This window comes from Euleptes europaea, chromosome 1, assembly GCF_029931775.1.
Source record: "Euleptes europaea isolate rEulEur1 chromosome 1, rEulEur1.hap1, whole genome shotgun sequence".
Lineage (NCBI taxonomy): Eukaryota > Metazoa > Chordata > Lepidosauria > Squamata > Sphaerodactylidae > Euleptes > Euleptes europaea.
The window spans coordinates 7,157,112-7,178,359 of record NC_079312.1 but is presented as its reverse complement, the minus strand read 5'-3'; the positions used below and the strand labels follow the sequence as shown (position 1 = coordinate 7,178,359).

The 21,248-nt window shown below is 46.5% G+C and overlaps 1 protein-coding gene across 1 annotated transcript; it reads right to left on the bottom strand.

Moving 5' to 3' along the window:
- Positions 1 to 5,146: 5,146 nt before the first annotated feature.
- LOC130478426 (zinc finger protein OZF-like) lies at positions 5,147 to 17,334 on the bottom strand. The gene is made up of 6 exons (XM_056850610.1): positions 17,326 to 17,334; positions 16,380 to 16,412; positions 15,353 to 15,467; positions 12,712 to 12,782; positions 9,446 to 10,723; positions 5,147 to 5,152 (listed from the first exon to the last, which is right to left on the bottom strand). The coding sequence occupies exons 1-6, from the start codon at positions 17,332 to 17,334 to the stop codon at positions 5,147 to 5,149; spliced, it is 1,512 nt and encodes a 503-aa protein (XP_056706588.1).
- Positions 17,335 to 21,248: the final 3,914 nt, after the last annotated feature.

The following is a 21,248-nucleotide window of genomic DNA, read 5'->3' as shown; positions in this document are numbered from 1 at the left end:
GCTGGGCACCACCCTCAGCTCGACAATCTCCCCCCCCCCCCCGCCCACCCCGCAAGAGCCAAGTGTCTCCCATTCCAGGACTGCTGTGGCCTGGTGGCTCAGTGACAGAGAAGCTGAGCCCAGCCATGGCAGGGATAGGGCAGGATATAAATATTTTATATATATATATATATATATATATATATATATATATATATATATATATATATATATATATATATATATATATATATATATATATAATTTTTTATTGAGTTTTATAATATACAAAAAAATTATAACAAAAATAAGAAAAAAGAAAAAAAAACACAAAATAACAATAAAAAAAGAACCAGGAGTATCAATATATATTCATTAATACATTTTTTTTAAATATAATTTTTAAATCTTATAAGATACCGTCTGCGGAAGTCAGGTGAAGGGTCACACGAGGGGATGGGTGGTGGGAAAGAGGGCAGGATATAAATCTAAGTAATAATGATGATAATAAAAATTAGTGCTGCTACTTGGACATCTGGCACACAGGCTTCTTGTTGGATGATTCCCCCGCCAGCTTGTTGGGAGGCTGCCCTCAGGCTTCTTGTGGGCTCCCCATTTGGTGCAAAGGCAGAGCTGGGCTTCGCATGCAGACCGCCTCCCCACCACTCCCTCCCTACGCCATACGTCTCTCACATTGCTATGGGAACTGGGTAGCCAAGCCAGGATCCAGTCCCCTTCCCCTCCTTCTTTGGTGCAGTTTCACTGGGCTTCTTGGAGCGCCAAAGGAGGAGGGGAGCTGGCAGCGGAGGCCCCTTTCTGCTTTGTGACTTTTATTTTCTCCTAGAAATGGGAAGCTCCCACCCCATGCTAAACATAACCAAAGATGGTCTGATTTGGAGGCTGGTGGAAATGAAGCTGAGAATCCAACAAGCTCGCGGAGATTGCCTGGTCCGTTTAGTGATCGTTTGATTCCAGTCACTACAACGAGTGTTCGCAAGAGTTTGAGATCGATGGAGGCCACCCCTTCTCCCCAGGATCCCTGTCCATCCTGGTTCCGGAAAACATGCCAGAATCACACAAATTCTGTCCCTCCAGAATTTGCAAGAAAAGTGATTGTTTATTCCAAGGAATCCTGGAAGACTGAATCAGCACAGGCACAAAGGGTGGAGGAGAGCCCCTCCGTTATGATGCACCCTGGAACAATACACTAGAAGCAGCAGCTGAGGAAGATGTAGGAGTGTCAAACAGGGTCCCGGGGGGCCAGATCCGCCCCCTTGAGAGCTCTTATCCGCAAGCCAGCTGAGGCAGCCACACACACCCCAATCCTGATCGGGGCTGGTGAGGCATGGGCCAGCCCAAACAATGACATTTATGTTATATCTGGCCCTTGTAACAAATGAGTTTGACACACCTAACCTCAAAGGAACAACTGCAGTGAAAACAGTTATCATTCTAGGAGAAAAATAGGGCCAAAACCAGAACCCTCCTTACCCCCAACAAAAGTATTGCAAGTACAGCAAGCTATGGGGATGGCAAGGGGGTGGAATGGAGACTCCTTCTGTTTAACCCTTATTCTCTGCATGTAAAGCCTGTGTTATAATGTTAATTTCGAATCAATATAACACAGTGGGAGGTTGATAGTTCAAAGCAGCAGTTTATTGAGCTCAATATACATACCGGATAAAACTGCCCTAATGCGCAGGACAGTATTCATACAGAACAAAGGATTGCTACCCCAGTTATAACTTCTGGTTAGGGATGTTCCAATTACGTCGACTTACTAAACATTGGTTGTCTGCCTTTTTTAATTAACATAGTATATAGAGATTGGTAGAAGCTGTCTCTAAGCAAGCACTTGGTCTTGTGATTCACATTCCTAACAGTGAAGGTAAGACACTGTTTTTCTCTACAGGGGAAAGCCTGTACCAGGCAACGTGTTCTGTTGGCCTCTTATAGTTATGGATGCCAACGTTCCCAAAGTTTCCATGTGTGGGTAGAATATATCTGCCTGATGCTATGCTCTATTCTTGAGCATAGCACCTCATGAACCTATGAATGTTTATACATATGAAAGAATATATGTTTTCCTATAAATGAAGTTTATAGGCACTTCATGCAGCAGGTAAAAAGGCCTCCTCCTTGTTTCACCCTGCCAGAGGCTGCATCTGTTTACACAGCGAGTCTCACTCCGATTTCCCTGCAAAGTGCGGCAAAGGCAGGGCAGGATTCGACCCCCTTTCCCATCCCCACTTAAGCTCATTCTTGTCTCTACGACTCTAAGGAGGGATTCTGAGGCTCAAGGGGAAGGCAGCTGGGATGGAGTCCCTGGATGCAAGGACATCCCTGTATATCTGTCGGGAAAATACCATCATCTCAGCCTGCTTTAGGAAGATTCACAAAGTAATTACCAGCTTCCCACCTCACACAGATGCTTTAGTGACTTTGGTAGTCACTAAAGTGAATTCCCTAAAATGTGAAGAAAGGTGCTTAAGAATTCTACTTTCTATAGGCTCTAGTATAAAACAGGGTAGCTAAATCAAACTTATAGGAGTCTCGTTCTGCCTTATAGGTTAACATCCTATTACTTGAACTAAAACTATTTCTTTCTACCTCATGTAGCATAGAATTAACATGAAGTTTAGGGTTAGGAAATATCCTAAGTAGTTAACACACTGGAGTCGCAGATAAAAAAAAAGGCACATCCTGCATCTATTGACAAGGACATGATATACGGCTGTAACAACTTGGGAACAGAACAAACTCAGTTTTGGGAAGATACGCTTGGGCAACCAAGAGGATATCACATCCTAGTGATAAGAGTAGTGGGTGTCCGAATAGGTCATAAGGTTGCCAAACAAATGGCAAAGAACATCAACATTAAACAAGTACAACAAACACATAAATCAAATGGTCAACATGTCACTCAAGGGGTAAACTAGAGGGCTCATTTTAATAGTAAAAATCTCACCCACAAGAAACAGTTTATTGCTTTCACAGTACATGCGAAGGAGTATTAGGGGGATTGATGTTCTGGTACGCATGGGCTATGCAATAATCATGATGTGATGTGATGTCATCCAAAATGTCACCAATCAACTATGTACTGTATAATGAGCTGATTGTATGGAAGGCTATTTACAAATGCTGAATGTATAAATACTGTGAACATTCCTTCTGTATATTGAGAGATTGCAGGCACCTTATTTGTGCACAAATACATCTTTGAGCTGTTTTTGCTCTTGGCATTTGTTCATTGGGCTCAGTGGTGCCAGGCCCAGAGAACCTGTCTCCCCTAAAACATCAGGGTTACACAGATTCCACAGGCACACCTAAGCCTCAGTTTCCCTGCAGTTGTGAAGTGTTGACATGGAGCAAGGAAGTTGCACAACCAATCTGACAGGTTTCCTTGCAGACAGGGTTGCCAGCTCTGGCTTTGGAAATACCTGAAGATTTTGGGGGTAGAGCCTGAAGAGGGCGGGGTTTGGAGAAGGGAGGGACTTCAATGCCATAGAGTCCAATTGCCAAAGTGGCCATTGTCTCCAGGGGAAGAAGAAGAAGATGAAGAGTTGGTTTTTATGTGCCAACTTTCTCTACCACTTAAAGAAGAATCAAACCAGCTTACAATCACCTCCACTTCCCCTCCCCACAACAGACACCCTGTGAGGTAGGTGGGGCTGAGCGGGTGACTAGCCCAAGGTCACCCAGCTGGCTCCATGCATAGGAATGGGGAAACCAACCTGGTTCACCAGATTAGCATTTGCCACTCATGTGGAGGAGAGGGGAATCAAACCCAGTTCTCTAGATCAAAGTCCACCGCTCCAAACCACCGCTCTTAACCACACCACCATGCTGGCTCTCCGCCAAGAGTTGTAATAGTGGAAGATCCCCAGCCTCCACCTGGATCTCTGCTCTGCATCTCTGCACAGCACAATACATTTCAACACACCTTCTCACAGTTCCGAATGCCTTTATTTTCTTCCTTCTCACAGCAACCCTGCAAGGTGGATTACATTAGTGCTCCCATTTGATAGACTGGGGAGACTGGCTACAACACTACACTGCCTCAGGAAGTCAGGGCCATTGAACTCTATGGGATTTATTTCTGAGTTCACACTTTTACAATTGCACTACAAGTCTCAAGGTTAGCCATTACCTTTGTCACTTCCCCATAATATTTGGACAGTATCCCTCAAGGAGCCCTGTGGCGCAGAGTGGTAAGCTGCAGTACTGCAGTCCAAGCTCTGCTCACGACCTGAGTTTGATCCCAACGGAAGTTGGTTTCAGGTAGCCGGCTCAAGGTTGACTCAGCCTTCCATCCTTCCGAGGTCGGTCAAATGAGGACCCAGCTTGCTGGGTGTAAAGGGAAGATGACTGGGGAAGGCACTGTCAAACCACCCCATAAAAAGTCTGCCTTGGAAAAGTCGGGATGTGATGTCACCCCATGGGTCAGGAATGACCCAGTGCTTGCTCAGGGGACCTTTACCTTTAGTATCCCTCTAGGTACAATCTTATATCAAACTGTCCTGAAAGTTTCCTCCATCTTTAAGGATAGCCTTAGCCTCCACATATTCACATCCCCAGGGAGACAGAGGGCAGCCCCCATCCCCCCTCTTGCACATACCTGGATCCATGGCTCAGTGGTAGAGCATCTGCTTGACATGCAGAAGGTCCTAGGTTCAATCCTTACTGGGATAATTTTGAGGTAGGTCTTGTGAAAGACCTCAGCCTGAGAATTTGACAGGGAATCAGATCAAGTATTTGGCTCACAGGAGTTGGCAGCTGTCAAACAAGGCATGCCCAGCTATTGAAAGAGTTTGCTGTGATGTTCCTGACATCTCTACTTCTGGTTGCTAACCCTCCTGGATCAGCTGGGAGTCTAGTGGAATTGATTTGGAAGTTAAGACCATGTAGAACTTTGCAAACCAGGTGATCTGCCACTGAGCTTCTACTCCTGGAGGAAATGTCTGCTTTCCAGGGTGGACTCTATGACATTACATTTTGCTTAGGTCCCTCCCCAAACCCCATCCACCTCTAGGCTCCTCCCTAAACTTCCAAGGGTTTCCCACTCTGGACATGACACCCTTACTCCCACTCATAGGCATGGGACCTTGCTGTAGGTTTTCCCTCTGGGCTGATCTTTCCCAGATGCTCTTCCAAGCTCTTGGGATCACACCTGGTGGAATGGAAGAGGAAGGGGTGGGCCAACGGCCACTCAAAAGAGAAGGTTTCATGCCTCCAGCTCAGCTGTAAGCCTGGCAATGCCCACCAATAGAGGGCCAGTGGTTGGGAAGGTGAGAGGGAGCATTTTAAGCCCACACCAGTTTGAACCACCTAGATCAGTGTTGTGGCAACCAAGGAAGGTATGACAGAGCTCCAATTATTTTAAAAGAAAATTTTCCCTCACCAACTATCACTATAACTTCTGAGACTTATGACGGTCTCATGTTATTTTCTGTTCCACACTTTTCACGGTTGGGGAATCCACCAAAGAAACACTTTCTGCATAGAAGTCACGAATTATGGAGGTTGTCTTTTATTTGCTTTTGTATATAAAGGTCAGAAATATTCGACACACAAGAGACTTCTTGCATTAAAACTTTAAAAGGTTTTATTTGTCTCCTCGTAGATGAATGAATAATTTAGGCTAATGCACTTGGCTTATAACAGACAGACAAAGATGAGCTGGTGGTTGTGTGTGTGTGTGTGTAAAGTGCCGTCAAGTCGCAGCAGACTTATGGCGACCCCTTTTGGGGGTTTTCATGGCAAGAGACTAACAGAGATGGTTTGCCAGTGCCTTCCTCTGCACAGCAACCCTGGTCTTCCTTGGTGGTCTCCCATCCAAATACTAACCAGGGCTGACCCTGCTTAGCTTCTGAGACCTGACAAGATCAGGCTAGCCTGGGCCATCTAGGTCAGGGCTGGTGGTTATATACAAGAGATATTTTGTAATTCCAAAGGTAACTAAGGTGGTTCTCATTCAAGGGTCATGTTTATTCTGTACTGAGGTTGGTTTCTCTTCGCAGTCACTGCTTGGTGTCCTACATATAAGCTTCTTACAATAATATTTCTTAAAAAGTATGGACCCTCAAGAAACTTGCGGGGAGGGGACATTACCCACACATTTTTTTCTTCCGTTCTCCCCCTTCTTCTCTGCCTCTCACTCTACGTCCTGTCACCTCTTCTCTTACTCCTCTCTTTCTGCTCCCCAACGCCAAGCTCTCTTTCAGCCGCAAACCCCAACACTCTCTTTCTGCCCCCATGCCCCAGCTATCTCTTTTTCTTTCTGCCCCTACCCCAATTCTCTCTTTCTCTCTTCTTCCCCAGCTCTGCTCTTGGCGGCTCACCCAGACTGCTCTAAGCAAGCGCCTAGAGACTTCTCCCCTGCTCTCACCAGCTCGCTCTGAGGCTGCCTCAGGCTTGTTCTGGGCTCCCCGACTGGTGCTAACGTAAAGCTTGGCTTGAAATGCAGCCTCTGCAGATCCCCCACCCCCACTCTCACCAGGTCACATGGAGCTGCTCTGGACAGTCATAGCAAGGCCTCCACCACACGTTCACACTCTTGCAAGGCCATAAAACTCAAGGAAGGAGCAATCTCATTCCCTTCCAACCACTTACTTTAAAGCCCAGGCACTTGGGGATGGAACTGAAAAGGAAGCAGTGTTGGGGAAGCCACTGAAGCCGTGGCCGGAGCTGCTGGGGTGGAGAAAAATGGAAACAGAGACAGAGGCCGTTCAGTCAGTGCCCAAGGCCTCTTTAGGGCAGAATTGGATTTACGCTGTGGCTGTCACAAATGGGCAATCCTGAATTACTCCAAGCCCCATTTATATTGTATGGCAACAAGCTCGCCCCTTTCAACCACATGTCCAGGCAATGTAATAGCAGCTTACAAGAATGCCACTTGCATTATACCGCCTGGACATCAGGCAGTGCCTTCTCTGTTCTCCCAGATAACTGTTCCTCCCCAAATATCTGCTGCAGCCTCCCCTGCATGCAAACCCTTTCTCATTTCAGTGTTACTTATGCTGGTCCTCCTCTCAGTTATGGTCCATCTCCCAAGTCCTGCTCTTTGTGGGGCCCCAAATACAGAGGCAGGTAGTCACCAGAGATTGGGGCATTTTCAGTGGTAGCCCTCTGAAGCTTCCTTGGAGCCCCCCTTAATCTCTCTGAAGCACCAGGCCAAAACATTGCTTTACAACCAGGCTTTAACTTAGAGTGGGTTTTATCTTTTTAGCTGTTTTATACAGTCTGCTTCTCTCTTGAGGACAATTCTGTGGATATTTTGGAGGCTATCCAATGGTGTTCTTAATGCTGAAGATCTATGTATTGTTTACTCTTTTAGGGCAATGTGGATTTTTGTGAGCTATCCCAAACAAGCATCTTGTCAGGGACTGCCCTGCAACATACTCAGAGAGTGATGAAGACTAGAGCCAATGTCAGATTCCTACTCCCCCACCCGGACAGAGGAAGCAGCTGAGGGTGATTCATTACCTAGCCCGACCTTAAAGGCACATGCTGAAGAGCAGCCGGGGAAAGATCAGATGCCACCCGACCCTGGAACATCCAGGGAGATGCCAGGAGAGCCGGAAGACAGTGGGGAACAGCTGTCTCCTGGGACTTGTCAGAGGAGACTGGGAAGGGCCCAGTTAGAGCTACGCCGGCATTTAGCTAGACTGCAGCAGCAGAGGAGGAACCTGGCTGACTCTGGAGACAGTGACTGAGTGTTTGCAGGAGCGGTCTCTCCCAGACAACGGTAGGTATTTAAGAAAGGCTAAGGCAATAGAAACTGTGGAAGCAACGAAGTGCAAACCCTCTAAAGCGCCACTCTGGCCTGCTGTGTATTGACCTGGACTGTACCTCGACCTTGCTACTTTCTGGACTCCTGACCTGACTTTGGACCGGCTTGACCTCACACCTGCCTCTTGCCTTGACTGGCTGCCTTTCTCCTGGACTGACTTTTGGACTGTGTACTGGACTGCATTAGCCACGCCTATCCCAAGCTAGTACAGTTGCCAGCTGTAGAAGCATCGGCTTCAGAGACCCCAGTCTGCTGCCCCACCCACTCCAGGCCTCTCCCTAGCACCGCGCTGCAGCAGCAGCAGCCTGCCCTGGCTGGCTTGTACACATCTGGAGAGGCAGCAAATAAATAAATCAATGTTGAATAAAGTACTGTATAAACATTTCCCACTGAGCTTAGGTACAAACAAGGTAGCATTTTGTTCTTCTTTTAACTTCTCTTTCACACTTCAGAAAACTCTCCTGGCCATTCTTCCACACAGGGAAGGGAATCCCTAGCCCAGACAGAGCCACCAGGACACAGTATCTTAGCACCCGCCAAAGGCACACAAGATCCAACATCCCAGTCTGACAACATCTATTTCGTCTTTGACAAAGGGCCACTAAGTGCTCCTCTCCCTATGAAGAGATCCCACAATCCTCCAAGGATGGGAAAAGGTGGTGATGGATCCCCGCAAAATTGAGCTCTTACTTAAGAGTCCCAATCTTGTTTTAAAAACATTTCAATCTGTTTCCTGTGTCTATGTAGGAGATTTTCTTATCTCATCCTTCCTTGAGGAGCTGAGAACACCTCATGAGGTAACCCTATTAAAAAGCCTCTGTTTTGGCTCTCTGCCCCTTGACCTTCCTTGGCCATACCCCTGCTCAATCCTTAACAGCCCTTAACAGGAGTGCTCTTTCAATTTTACAAACAGTCATTATACCTTACAAACTAATACTTCGGGAATTCACCATGCATGTAAAAAGCCTTCCCTTGCCTGCATATGAACTCAATCCACTCCCCTACTGAGAGACTCCATCGAAAGAGCCCTATCACTATCCTTCTATGGAGGAGGGAAAACCAAAGGGGTTGAGCTAAACACTATCTAATATAACAACAATCTATTTTTATTATATATTGTGTATTTAAAAACACAGGGCCTAAAATAGAAGGAGCCATTTCTGCCTTCAGTGCCTATTAATCAAGCAACAGGGGAGCCTTACCTAGAGAGGCCACATTCTGATTACTGTCCTCCATTACTTTGATGAAATACTCTTTGTACACATGCTTTGGCGTGGGGGTGGGGGTGGGGGTGGAAAAGCCCTCGTGATGTCCTGCCTTTGTGATGGAATGTGCTCTGAACATGCAGGAAGACACGCTCTCTCAAATATATCCCAAAGATCCCCTTCATTGCACTTTTGGCTTTCAAGGGAGTGCTTTTCAAAACAACTAAGAGAATGGAGATCAAATCGCAGTGTCTCAACTGAGGAGAGGAATATTCAACAGAGAGAATACTCAACAGTATTCAAAAGGTTTCTCCAGTCTGTGGGTTCTTAGATGCCATTCAAGATTGCATCTGTTACTGAATCTCTTTCCACACTCTTGAGCATTCAAAAGGTTTCTCCTCTGTGTGGGTTCTTCCATGTGTTTGAAGACTGCCACACCGACTGAATCTCTTTCCACACCCTGAGCATTCAAAAGGTTTCTTCTGTGTATTTTTTGATGTAGTTGAAGACTGCAACTCTGACTGAATTGCTTTCCACACTCTAAGCACTGAAAAGGTTTCTCCCCTGTGTGGGTTCTTCGATGTTGTTGAAGATTACCATTTTGACTGAATCTCTTTCCACACTCTGAGCACTCAAAAGGTTTCTCCCCGGTGTGGGTATTTTGATGCTGTCGAAGACTGCCATGCTGACTGAATTTCTTTCCACACTCTGAGCATTGAAAAGGTTTCTCCCCTGTGTGGGTTCTTTTATGTTGTTGAAGATTACGATTGTGACTGAATCTCTTTCCACACATTGAGCATTCAAAAGGTTTCTCCCCTGTGTGGGTTCTTTGGTGCTCTTGAAGACTGCAGCTCTGACTGAATCTCTTTCCACACATTGAGCATTCAAAAGGTTTCTCCCCTGTGTGGGTTCTTTCATGCATTTGAATATAGCGCCTGTAACTGAATCTCTTTCCACACATTGAGCATTCAAAAGGTTTCTCCCCTGTGTGTATTTTTTGATGCCGTTGAAGACTACAACTCCGACTGAATCTTTTTCCACACATTGAGCATTCAAAAGGTTTCTCCCCTGTGTGGGTTCTTTCATGCTTTTGAAGATGGCCCTTCTGACTGAATCTCTTTCCACACTCTGAGCACTGAAAAGGTTTCTTCCCTGAGTGGGTTCTTTGATGCTTTTGAAGATGGCCCCTATCACTGAATCTCTTTCCACACTCTGAGCATTCAAAAGGTCTCTCCCCTGAGTGGGTTCTTTGATGCGCTTGAAGATGGCCCCTATCACTGAATCTCTTTCCACACTCTGAGCATTGAAAAAGTCTCTCCCCTGTGTGTATTCTTTGGTCCTCTTGAAGACTGCCATGCTGACTGAATCTCTTTCCACACTCTGAGCACTGAAAAGGATTCTCCCCTGTGTGGGTTCTTTGATGTCTTCGAAGATTACTACTCCAACTGAATCTCTTCCCACACTCTGAGCATTGAAAAGGTTTCTCCCCTGTGTGTATTCTTTTGTCCTCTTGAAGACTGCCATGCTGACTGAATCTCTTTCCACACTCTGAGCACTGAAAAGATTTCTCCCCTGTGTGGGTTCTTTGATGCCTTCGAAGATTACTACTCCAACTGAATCTCTTTCCACACTCTGAGCATTGAAAAGGTCTCTCCCCTGTGTGTATTCTTTGGTGTTCTTGAAGACTGCCATGCCGACCAAATCTCTTTCCACACTCTGAGCATTGAAAAGGTTTTTCCCCTGTGTGGGTTTTTTGGTGCACAAGGAGCTGTGATCTGCATTTGAAATTCTTTCCACACCAAAAGCATTTATGTGCCTTCATTATACTGTGCTTTGGAATATGTACATGACCCTTTCTTCCATCAGAGAAGGACATTCTACTTTCTAAGCAGATTAATGGCTTTTCTCCTGAATGAATCCTTTGGTGTTGAACAAGGTCTGATTTCTGTGAGAAGCTTGTGACACAATCTAAGCAGCTATAAGGTTTCTCTCCTGCTTGTGTTCTCTGATGGCCGAGGAGCTCTGCTCTGCAAAGGAAGCTCTTTCCACACTCCAAGCATTGGTGGATCTTCTTCCCACTGTGTATTTGCAAATGGATATCATATTGGGTTTGATCTGAGAAGTTCATTCCACACTCCAAGCACTTATATGCTTCCTCTGCTATGTGGATTAGTTCAAGAAAATCCCACCCTTGGCCAGGAATGGGTTTATCTCTCTTTTCGACCATGTGCATTCCTTTCTGCCTCTTAGGTCTGCCTTGATTCCTGAAGTTTCCTTTCAAACCTTCAGTCTTCATTTTATCTGGCAATAGCTGATGCAGTTCCTCATCATCCTCACTCCACTGATCATCCCCTGCTGGAATAAAAAGAGAGATCCTGTTAACACCCACACAAGGAGGTCTGATCTTCCCTTGAAATTCCATCTACACGCAAAACATTTCAGTGGCTTTTTCCATCTGTACATTAAAGGGTACATTAATATGCCCTTTAAAGTAGGGGTATCGAACTCATTTGTTGCGAGGGTCGGATATGGAAGACACAGGCAAAGCCAATTAAAATACAAACATGCTTAAAACAATAACATTGTTCAATAAAAGAAAATACTGTAAGTGTTATTGTTTTTAAGCATGCTTGTATTTTAAGTAAAAAATAAAGTAAAAAATAATATCATTAATTGGGACTCCTGTGTCTTCTATAAAGTTTGTATCTCTGACCCCTGGTATTATTATTTTTTAAATTTTAAACTGAGGGGTGGCTAGTGAGCCCACAGTGGACTCGCAAGCCCAGATCCAGAATAGAGGAGGGGTCAATCCTCTTTGCAGGAACAGAGAAAGGAAAGAGGAAGAAAGCGGGAGGGGGAGAAAGCGAGAGAAGGAAGGAAGGAAGGAAGGAAGGAAGGAAGGAAGGAAGGAAGGAAGGAAGGAAGGAAGGAAGACAGGGAGAAAGAGAGAACCAGAGAGGGAGAGAGAGAGAAACAGGGAGAAAGAGAGGGAAAGAGAGAGAGAGGGAGACCAGTGGAAGGGGCATGGATCCTTTCCAGATGAGGGGAATAACCAAAATCCAATTTGGAGGACAAGTGTGTTCTAATGGTTGGCAACTGAGAGTCTTTCTGAGGTCCTCTCTGTCCCACATTGGCATGAGGCCAGGACAACCTCTCTGACTTGGATGATGGCCACAACACTGGCCTCAGTTGCCTCAGGCAAACCAGGTGGCTTGAGAAGCTCTGCCCAGCCCTGCTGAATATAGCTTTCGCTCTCACCCCACCACCCAAAAGGGACCAAGTAGCAGGGCAGGCCTCAAAACAATGTATTGCTGTTCATTATTTTGATACATGCATCATCCCAAAGGCAGAAATTTGCACTTTTGGCACCTATGAAAGTTCCTTACCCAGAGAGGCCACGTTCCTGTAGTTCTCCAGCATGACTTCCCTGTAGAGAGCTCTTTGGTCAGGATCCAGCAGGGCCCACTCTGCCTAGGTGAAATACACAGTCACCTCCTCAAAATAAACTGGAAACTGAAAGAAAAAGCAGATTCCTTAGTTAGAGATGTCGCCAGGCAGAGACGGCACTCTGGAAGGGGGAGTTCTGGGAGGGAGCAAGATCGAGAGCTTGGCATGTGTAAAAGGAATAGTGTTCAGAGCCTCTTGCCTGGGCCCCTTAGCCACAACTGCAGGAGAAAAGCTCCCTTGAGCAAGCAGGGCAGACCCCGGCTGTCCCCCACCCATCTCCCCTACCTGGTCGGGAGGTGCAGCAGCTGTTTCCAAACCTCCATAAAGAGAATGGATCAACACTGTCTCTTCACTGCCTGCAAGGGAGAGACGAGCAGAAGAAAGGGTACTGGTCTCCACTTCCTATTCTGCTTGTTTGTGTGTATCATGCTATCCACACCCACGTTCCCAGCACCTTGCTCTATGTACTCTCAAAAAGAATTGTAACACTTTGTAGTAAGTTGTGGGAGAGGCGGAAGAGAAGCACATACACATGAGCCTTGGTGGGCTATAAATGCCACTAACACATTTTAGACTTCTGTGATTCTTGAAGCTTGTCCTGTGAACTCTGAATCTCAAAAACATGGTAGGGCTTCTGCTGGATCAGACCAAAAGCCCAGGCAGGCTATTCTCCCACTGGCTGGTCCCTCGCACAGGCCCTGAGTCCAGGCTGGTGTGAGAAAAAGAGGGAGGTGAAAATAACATCACATGGCACCTTGATGTCACATCTAGCCAAAACCCCTGATGAGACCTTAGCACATCTGTAAACTCAGGTTGGCCACTGTGTGAACAGACTGCTGGACTTGATGGGCCTTGGTCTGATCCAGCAGGGCCTTACTTATGTTCTTATGTTTATGTTCTTATGTTCAGGGTAATATCAAGGAGTTTCCAGAGCATCTACTGACACACTAATGTCCAATCTGTTTTTCAGCCAGATGCAACATAACTTGACATCACATCCGCCCCACGCCCCTCCCCAAAGGTGGTGAGGATGCCTGAACGCAGCCTGGCATCCCTAGACCAACATCCTATTTCCCACAGTGGCCCGTCAGATGCCCCGATAAGTATGAGCACAAAACAAACTTTCCCACCATTACTGGCCCCTAGCAACTGGTTGTCAGACCTATGCTGCCAAGAACACACAGGCTCTGTTTATTCACAAGATTGAATAGCTCGGTTGTGATTTGTCTGCCTTTTCTCAAGCCACATCGAGTCCCTCTAATGGAAAAAAGGTGGGATATAAATATTGTAATCAATGTGAGGAAATGCCTCCATGAATTTGGCTAATCCCCTTTTACGGGCATTACAGTTAGTGAACACAACTGGGAACCCGGAAAGACATGTGGGAGGCATCTCATTCCCTCCTCCCCCACTATTTCCTCTTTCTGTTTCCCGATAGCCTCTCCCTTTTTCCTGCTTCCTTCTCTCCTTTTGGACTGCCCTAATTGCCAGGGAGATAATGGCTGCTTTTGAGGGTGGAGTCTAGGGCATTATACCCTTCTGAGGTCCCTCCCCTCCTCAAACCCCACCTTCCCCCGGCTCAAGTTCCCAAATATCCAGGAAGTTCCTAAGCTGGAGATGGCAAGCCTATCTCCTTCACAACCAAACTACCTTTATCTGCTCTTCTATGTTAAGCGTTCCCATTCCCCATTCCCCACCCCCCAGCAACCTCTACTTAGGAAAACTGTGGCCCAGTTGTGTGGCCACTGGGCAGGCCCACTTGCTTGGAACAGAACCCTCAAGGACTTGTGGGGTGACACCTCACTTTCTCCTATGTATCCCCTCCACACTATTTCTTCTTTCCCTCCCCCTGGCAGCCCTCATATCCTCTCCCCTTTCCCTGCCTCATTCTCTTCTTCTCAGCCATTCACCACCTTACCTTTTCTCTGCCTCCCATCTTCAGCTGGATTTATCATTTATTGTCTTCATTTTACCCCACTTTTCTCCACAGTGGGGACCAAAGCAGCTTTCATTATTCTCCTCTCCTCCTTTTTATCTGCACAACAACCCTGTGAGGTAGGTTAGGCTGAAATATATGACTGGTCCAAAATCACTCAGTGAGATTCCAAGGGAAGATGGAGATTTGAACCTGGGTCTCCCAGACCCTACTTTGAAGCTCTAACTGCTGCACCACACTGGGTTTCATAGGTTGGCTGATGTTGAACAGTACCAAGCAGCCAGACCTATTTGAGTCATGCAAGCTGGGTGGTATCAAGTAAACCAGAGGTTGCTGCCAGGCCTAGGGTTGCCAATGTCCAGGTGGGACCTGGAGATCCCCCAGAATTAAAACTAAACTCCAGACAACAGAGATCTGTCGCTCTGGAGAAAATGACTGCTTTGGAGGGACGACTCTATGGCATTATATTCAGCTGAGGCCTCTCCCCTCCCCAAACCCTGCTCTCCTCAGCCTCAACCACATAATCTCCAGGAATTTCCCATCCTGGAACTGGCAACCCTACCCAGGCCTGGCCCCAAAGAGTTATCCCTTAAAGGACAAAATAGGCCTCCGCCTTGCTTTTGATGGCAGAACCAAGCCTTGGAAGGCTGTGGTTGCCAAGCAACAGCCACTGAGGAAATCCACTAAAATATAGGTGATCCTTTTTATCATTTTTGTTTTTTTTAATCTCCCCAATGTATTTCTTTTAGGTGTCAGATTTTTCTGCAAACCTGGGGCCCTTTTCAGGTTTCTAGAATGATCTGTCTTGCTTGTTCACAGCTCCAGTTACTGGATTTCAGTATCCACAGATTTGGCCGACTTCGCTATCAGAATAGAAGACTGAGTGCCACAAGTTGTGTGAAGAAGCATTTCTGTTTTTTTCCCTGACCAGAACTGTCTACCCATCAAATTCACTGGGTGCCCCAATCCCATCCAGGTACGAATCCTTACGCTGTGAGATGGCACCTTGGACATACTTCTGGGCCTGAGTCCGCTGCCCTTCCTCCAACAGAGCTCTTTCAGTCTCAGAGCACTTAGCCTCCACTTTCACGTATGGACTCCACCTCTGGAACAACAGCGAGGGAGACAGGTCAGAGACGGAAAGGAAGACACCAAGGAATGGATCCTGCCCCACTCCCAGACTCTGCACCTTACTATCAGCAGACCTGGTAGGTTTTTCTTTCAACCCTGGCAAATTATCTGAGAAATTCCCTAGAAGAAGTGGCTGCTGAAGCAGCTTGTTTAAATCTTCTATTGGATAATTAACACTTGGACAAATATCGGGCAAGAAAGATTTAGAACAGGGGTGGGGAACCTTTTTTCCACCAAGGACCATTTGGATATTTGTCACATTATTCGAGGGCCATTCGCCTCTTCCGCCCCCAGCCCTCTTGTAGTACAGAGGGAATACGTTTCTCCATGGCCTGGGTGGGAAAGGGTTAACACAGTTTCTTGGGTGGTCCTAGCAGCTACATTGCTAATGACTCTTCTGCAAGGGGGGAATAGGTTCCTTTTCTTGGCAAAACAAACTCACATCTGCCTTGAATAGAGGCTATTCCTGTCCGCGGGAGGGGGCAGATCGCCAGTCTTAAATCCTTCTGAGCTTGAGATCTTCCAGGACCCACGAAGGGCCAGACCAAATGACTTCGCGGGCCTTATACGGCCCCCGGGCCTGACGTTCCCCACCCCTGATTTAGAATAAGGTCAGATATCAAATCTGGAATTGGACATACATGGAAAGAAAAGTCCTCACCTGTTCTGCCTGCCGCTTCCCCTCTGCCTGACTCAGGAGGAAACCTTCGGCCAGGGCCACTGCCTGGGAACTAGTCTCTGGCCAACATCCTCTGACCCAGAGCTGCATTTCCTGAGGCAGGATGGTCAGGAACTGCTCCAGGATTACCAGGTCCAGGATCTGCTTCTTGGTGTTTCTCTCTGGCTTCAGCCAGTGGTTGCAAAGTCCATGGAGCTGGCTGCAAACCTCTCGGGGCCCGTCAGCCTCATAGTAGCGGAACTGCCGGAAGTGTCGGCAAAGAACGTCTGAGTTTAGGGGCTCCTGATCCCTGATCTTTGGCACAGTTTTCTCCCAGAATTCAACACCACTCCCAGCTTGGACGGGATGGGGGCCTTTCCTTGCTCTTTGCCAGATCCAGGTCCTTCTGAGTCCTGCTCTTCCATCTCCTTCCTCTTCTATTGAGTCCCTTCCGAAGTCTTTACTCACTTGGCTATGAAGAGCGTCTTCTCCCTGCAGGGGTGGGGTGGCGGAGAGAGAGACAACAACGTGCTGCAAGTAAAATAAAAATCAATTGAGATACATGGTGGATCAGAACAAAAGTGCTTTTTGTGTTTTTTAATATAATTTTGTTACGTATATTATACACCCACCTTTTTTAGATATGCTAGTTTGGTTTTTCAGGAAAGTTAACTGTCTCTGCCTCTTTAAAGATTTTACAAGCTTGCCTTTGATTATTTTGGAGGGCTTTTGTGCGCGGGGGGGGGAAGGAATAGTGTCTCACCATGTCCAGCCCCCCAACTCTAAGGTCACCCCCAACCAAGTGTAACATCTATTTGATTCAAAGAGGGATATCAAAGAAAGATTTTTTTTTCAATGAAATAATTGACCAGAGTTCAAATCTTTGACAATGTGCTCCCACCTTATAACACTTACATTAATGAAAATGAGATCCAGGCCCAAGAGACCCAGGCCCAAAATAAGAGTAGAAAGTTTGAGCATACTGTAGCTGCAATTGTGTAGCTGTAACAAGGTGTGTCTAGCATTCACAGCTCTGGCAGGGAAGGTGTTTCTCAGAAAGTGCTGAAAATCACAACATGGTCCAGTCGAACTTCTGAAGAAGTGAACTGTAGTTACCTAATGACGTATAACCATGAAAAACACACCTCCTGAGAAATATATAATTAAACTTTACTGCCCCCATGGTCTATTATGGGATGGCTACATGCACAGTATACTCAAGCTAGATGGTGTTAGTTTTAGCCAATAGAAGAACGAAGAATTGTGCTTGCCTTACAAAGAAAATGCACCCGTCCAATGTGATAAGGTATAAATTATGCACGCCTTGAGCAGGAGGGGATGCTTGGGCACCTATTTGTGATCACAAATAAACCTTTTCCTTTCACCCCCTTGGTGTGGTTAATGGCTCTACGGCACCAGGGCCCAATCCTGTTTATGGTAACAAACATAATAATAGACTAACTTCATATTTGCTTTTCTTTTTTTAGACAAAGCATATGGAACAGCAATTAAGTATATAAAAATAATTAACATGTACCAGTTCGGGTCTGTTTTCTAACGTCTGTCTAGCCGGTTCCCTTAAGATTAATAGACTTGCAGCTCTACTCCGCCTTGGTGTGTTGTCTCTTCTTTCTTTTCAGGAGCTTCTTGCAGCCCTCGATTATTAATGTGTAGCTTAATAAAAAAAGCCGTAGTCCTTCTGAGGAAAGCGACTGGAAAGATTCACACCACATCCCCTGCAAACATTCACTGCAACTATCACAATACAGACTAATGACCAATTACTAATATTAATGTGTAGTTTTATAATAGAAATAAAACCAAATGAATAAATAAAAATAAATTTTAAAAGCCAAATTCCTGCTGAGATAAGCGACTGGCAGCTTCAGGCCCTCCAATCTCTCTGGGAAGATTGCGCCTTTTTCCCTTATGTGGAGTACCCCAACTCTTTAGCCTCCCGCAGTGGACTCAGGGTTACACAAGGACAATAAAGGTCTCTGCCCCCTTTGCCATAAAGAATACTTGGGGTGTGTGGGGAGGGGGGGAGCCAGTCTTAAGGATCAGATTCTAAAAAACCCACCCGGAGAGCTGATTTGGAGACCAAAGGAGACCTGAAAAACTCATAATTTCCTGGAATTGGGGGTTAGGGACAGGGGGTGCCCACTGGTTCCCCACCCCTCCTTTCTTTCTCTCCTCCTTAAATGATGTTCAACATATTTCCATCTTCTGTGGCTCCCAGAGGGTGAGAAGCATGCTCAGCCCCCACTGCTGGGATGGTTTGGGGTGGCAGCACCACAAAAATCATTGCATTCACTGCTTCATGGTGCTGCCATGGGGCAAAAACATAATTCCAAAGCATGGATCTTCATGATGTTTGTGTTAGGTAACCCTAAATTCACCATCAAATCACAGGTCATGTTCATAGCCACAGATTGCACCCCAAAAATCAGGCAGCCACTGCTTTGTGGCACCACTACGGTGCAAAAATAGAGTTCCAAATCACGGATCCTCACTATTTTTTTCAGTTGGATCACTCCAGATTTACTATCAAACTACATATCATGTCCATGACCACATATTAAGTGCTAAAACTAGATTTTCTGACTCAAGGGGACAGGTGGGAGATGCCAACCCCGAACTTGGTAACTCCAAATGTTTGTTTGCATCATGGAAAACTCCCTGCACATAGAAAGCTAGCATTGCAAGGAGAAAGGTTGTGCCCACTGTCTCTGCTTGTACGAATCAGGTCAGAGACTGATGTCTCCTAGGCGTGCCGGATGGGGGCCTTCACTCTTTTCATCCATCCTGCACCCGGCACTGCTGACCCCAAAGAGATCCTGCAACTCTGGTTCATCATCTTGGGAAGCCTGGAGGGAACTCCGATTCGCACACACCCAGTGGAGTAGGAAAACAGCTGACGACCAGGACTTCTATAGGGAGAAGGCGAAAGGGGATTGGAGGGGGTGAGCTCTCCCTCATCAATTTCCCAAAGAGCAAAGAACACAGCTGCATTGCTTGGGATCCTGATGTGGAAGGAAAGGCCTGCTGGGGCCAGGCTGGCGAGAAGAAGGGGGCAGGGCTCCCCACAAATCTGCCACTTCTCAGCTTTGACCCACCATCCCCCTCCCCAGTCTTGAGCGGCTAGAAGTTCCCTTTCCTGTTCACATCTCTCATGAGTCTTAATTTCCCATCTCTTCTTTCTTTGGGGACTTCTTTGTTTTGCACAGAGTGGCTCTTTTTGGCACAGGAAGGGGGTCTGTTAACTGTGGGGGAGGGGGCTCTTCTCCCAATTCACTGCTCCTCCCTTCCTTTCTCTATGTTTTGGGTCCTGCCTAGCAGACCCTGGTCCTACATTTCTCCTCCCCCCCTCCTCAAGCCCCTTTAAGCTCACCAGACCCCTCCCAGCCATTCCTGCAGCAGCTCAGACAACTCAAACCTTTCTCCTGTAACGGGGTAGCAGGAAATCCCGGGACTGAGGACGTCTCTCTTTAACTATTCTGGGCTATTATGTCCTCCCCACTCCCAGCCCCAACCCACTGATTTCTTTCAAATCGTACCACAAAATGTACAGACAAGAACTCTAACTACGGCAACCAGTTTGAAGGGCATAGTGTGCCAAGTAACATTGAGGTTTTTGAAGGGTATCTTTTAATTCACGAGTTGCTCTCTGAATACTATCCTGACAGGGTGCTTTTAGCCTAGATGAGTCTTTTATATGCTGGATTTTAATTAATAACTTTTACTCTTTTGTATTTTTATAGCTTTGCTGTTTAAGCCACCTCAGGCAGGTTCCCTGCAGCAATAGCATAAAAATTCCTTCAGAGTTTTGTGGCTGATTCGAGAAACCCAGGACTTTGGAGATCTTGCTGACTCCAGAAGAAGGTTTTGGCTTGACCTGAACTTCAAGAGGAGAGGCTGATCTCTACAAATCAGTTTCTTTAGATTAGCAAAGGCTACTGAAACATGCCAAGCTGCAGAAATCACCCAGGAAAAAAAGCAGATTTGCTGGCAGAAGGGTGTCGGGCTGAGTCTATAGACAGAATCATATATTCTGTAAGCCATAGCAGAACAGAGAGAGCCCTCCAAAAACCCAAGTTTGCTCCTCCAGAACAGCAAGCAAAAACCTGCAGGCATTTGGGGACCACGCCTGCCCTGCAATAACGCCAGGCTGATGGGAAGGATTGCAACAAAATGCCAAAAGAGAGTTGATTTTGCAGACAGCAGCCAAATGCCCAGAAACAAACAGCAGAAGGCGCAGATACAGGATTCCAGGGAGAGTTCAGCTCTGCCTCGTGCAAGGAGTTGCTACCAAAGGGCAAGAGAAAAAGCTCTTTAAAAACGAAGGCTGCCAGTTAGAAATGTTATTGAACTACTGCCAAACTATATACGCTGCAGGAATCCTTGCAACACCCCCAACGCTGCTATCCCGCTCTCACAACCAGGGAGATACTTTGCAAAGGATGTATTATTTTATTGCTTACCTGTTTCTTAAAAAGTCCCCTGGCGCTGCCTCCTCTTCCACTTACCCACCCAAACTCACAACTCCCCACTCATGTGGCACAGTGGAGCCGGAAGTGGCTGTGGCAAGTCAGGGGGTCTTCTTTGTTGACACTTCTCTAGGAATTAACTCGTTCCCTTTAACCTTTGGATGGATTCTCTGTTCTGACGTGGATGGCCCAGGCTAGCCTGATCTCGTCAGGTCTCAGAAGCTAAGCAGGGTCAGCCCTGGTTAGTATTTGGATGGGAGACCACCAAGGAAGACCAGGGTTGCTGTGCAGAGGAAGGCACTGGCAAACCACCTCTGTTAGTCTCTTGCCATGAAAACCCCAAAAAGGGGTCGCCATAAGTCGGCTGCGACTTGAAGGCACTTTACACACAGAGAGAGGGGAAAGGACCTTCTCTTTGCTTCTTCCAGCCAGACACTGCGTCTGTTGACCCAGTGTGACTCACTCCGATTTCTCTGCAAAGGGAAGGCCAGATTCGACCCCCTTTTCCAGGGCTGCATATAAAAAATATAATATTTACATGAATTGTTCACAGTGGGTAGCCGTGTTAGTCTGTCTGCAGTAGTAGAAAGGAGCAAGAGCCCAGTAGCAC

Coding starts and splice junctions, on each gene's coding strand:
- LOC130478426 (XM_056850610.1), bottom strand. Junction 12,783..15,352: donor CCAAGGTGCCATCTCACAGC/GTAAGGATTCGT, acceptor TCTCCCTTGCAG/GCAGTGAAGAGACAGTGTTG. Junction 10,724..12,711: donor CTGCTGCACCTCCCGACCAG/GTAGGGGAGATG, acceptor CAAAAAACCCAC/ACAGGGGAAAAACCTTTTCA.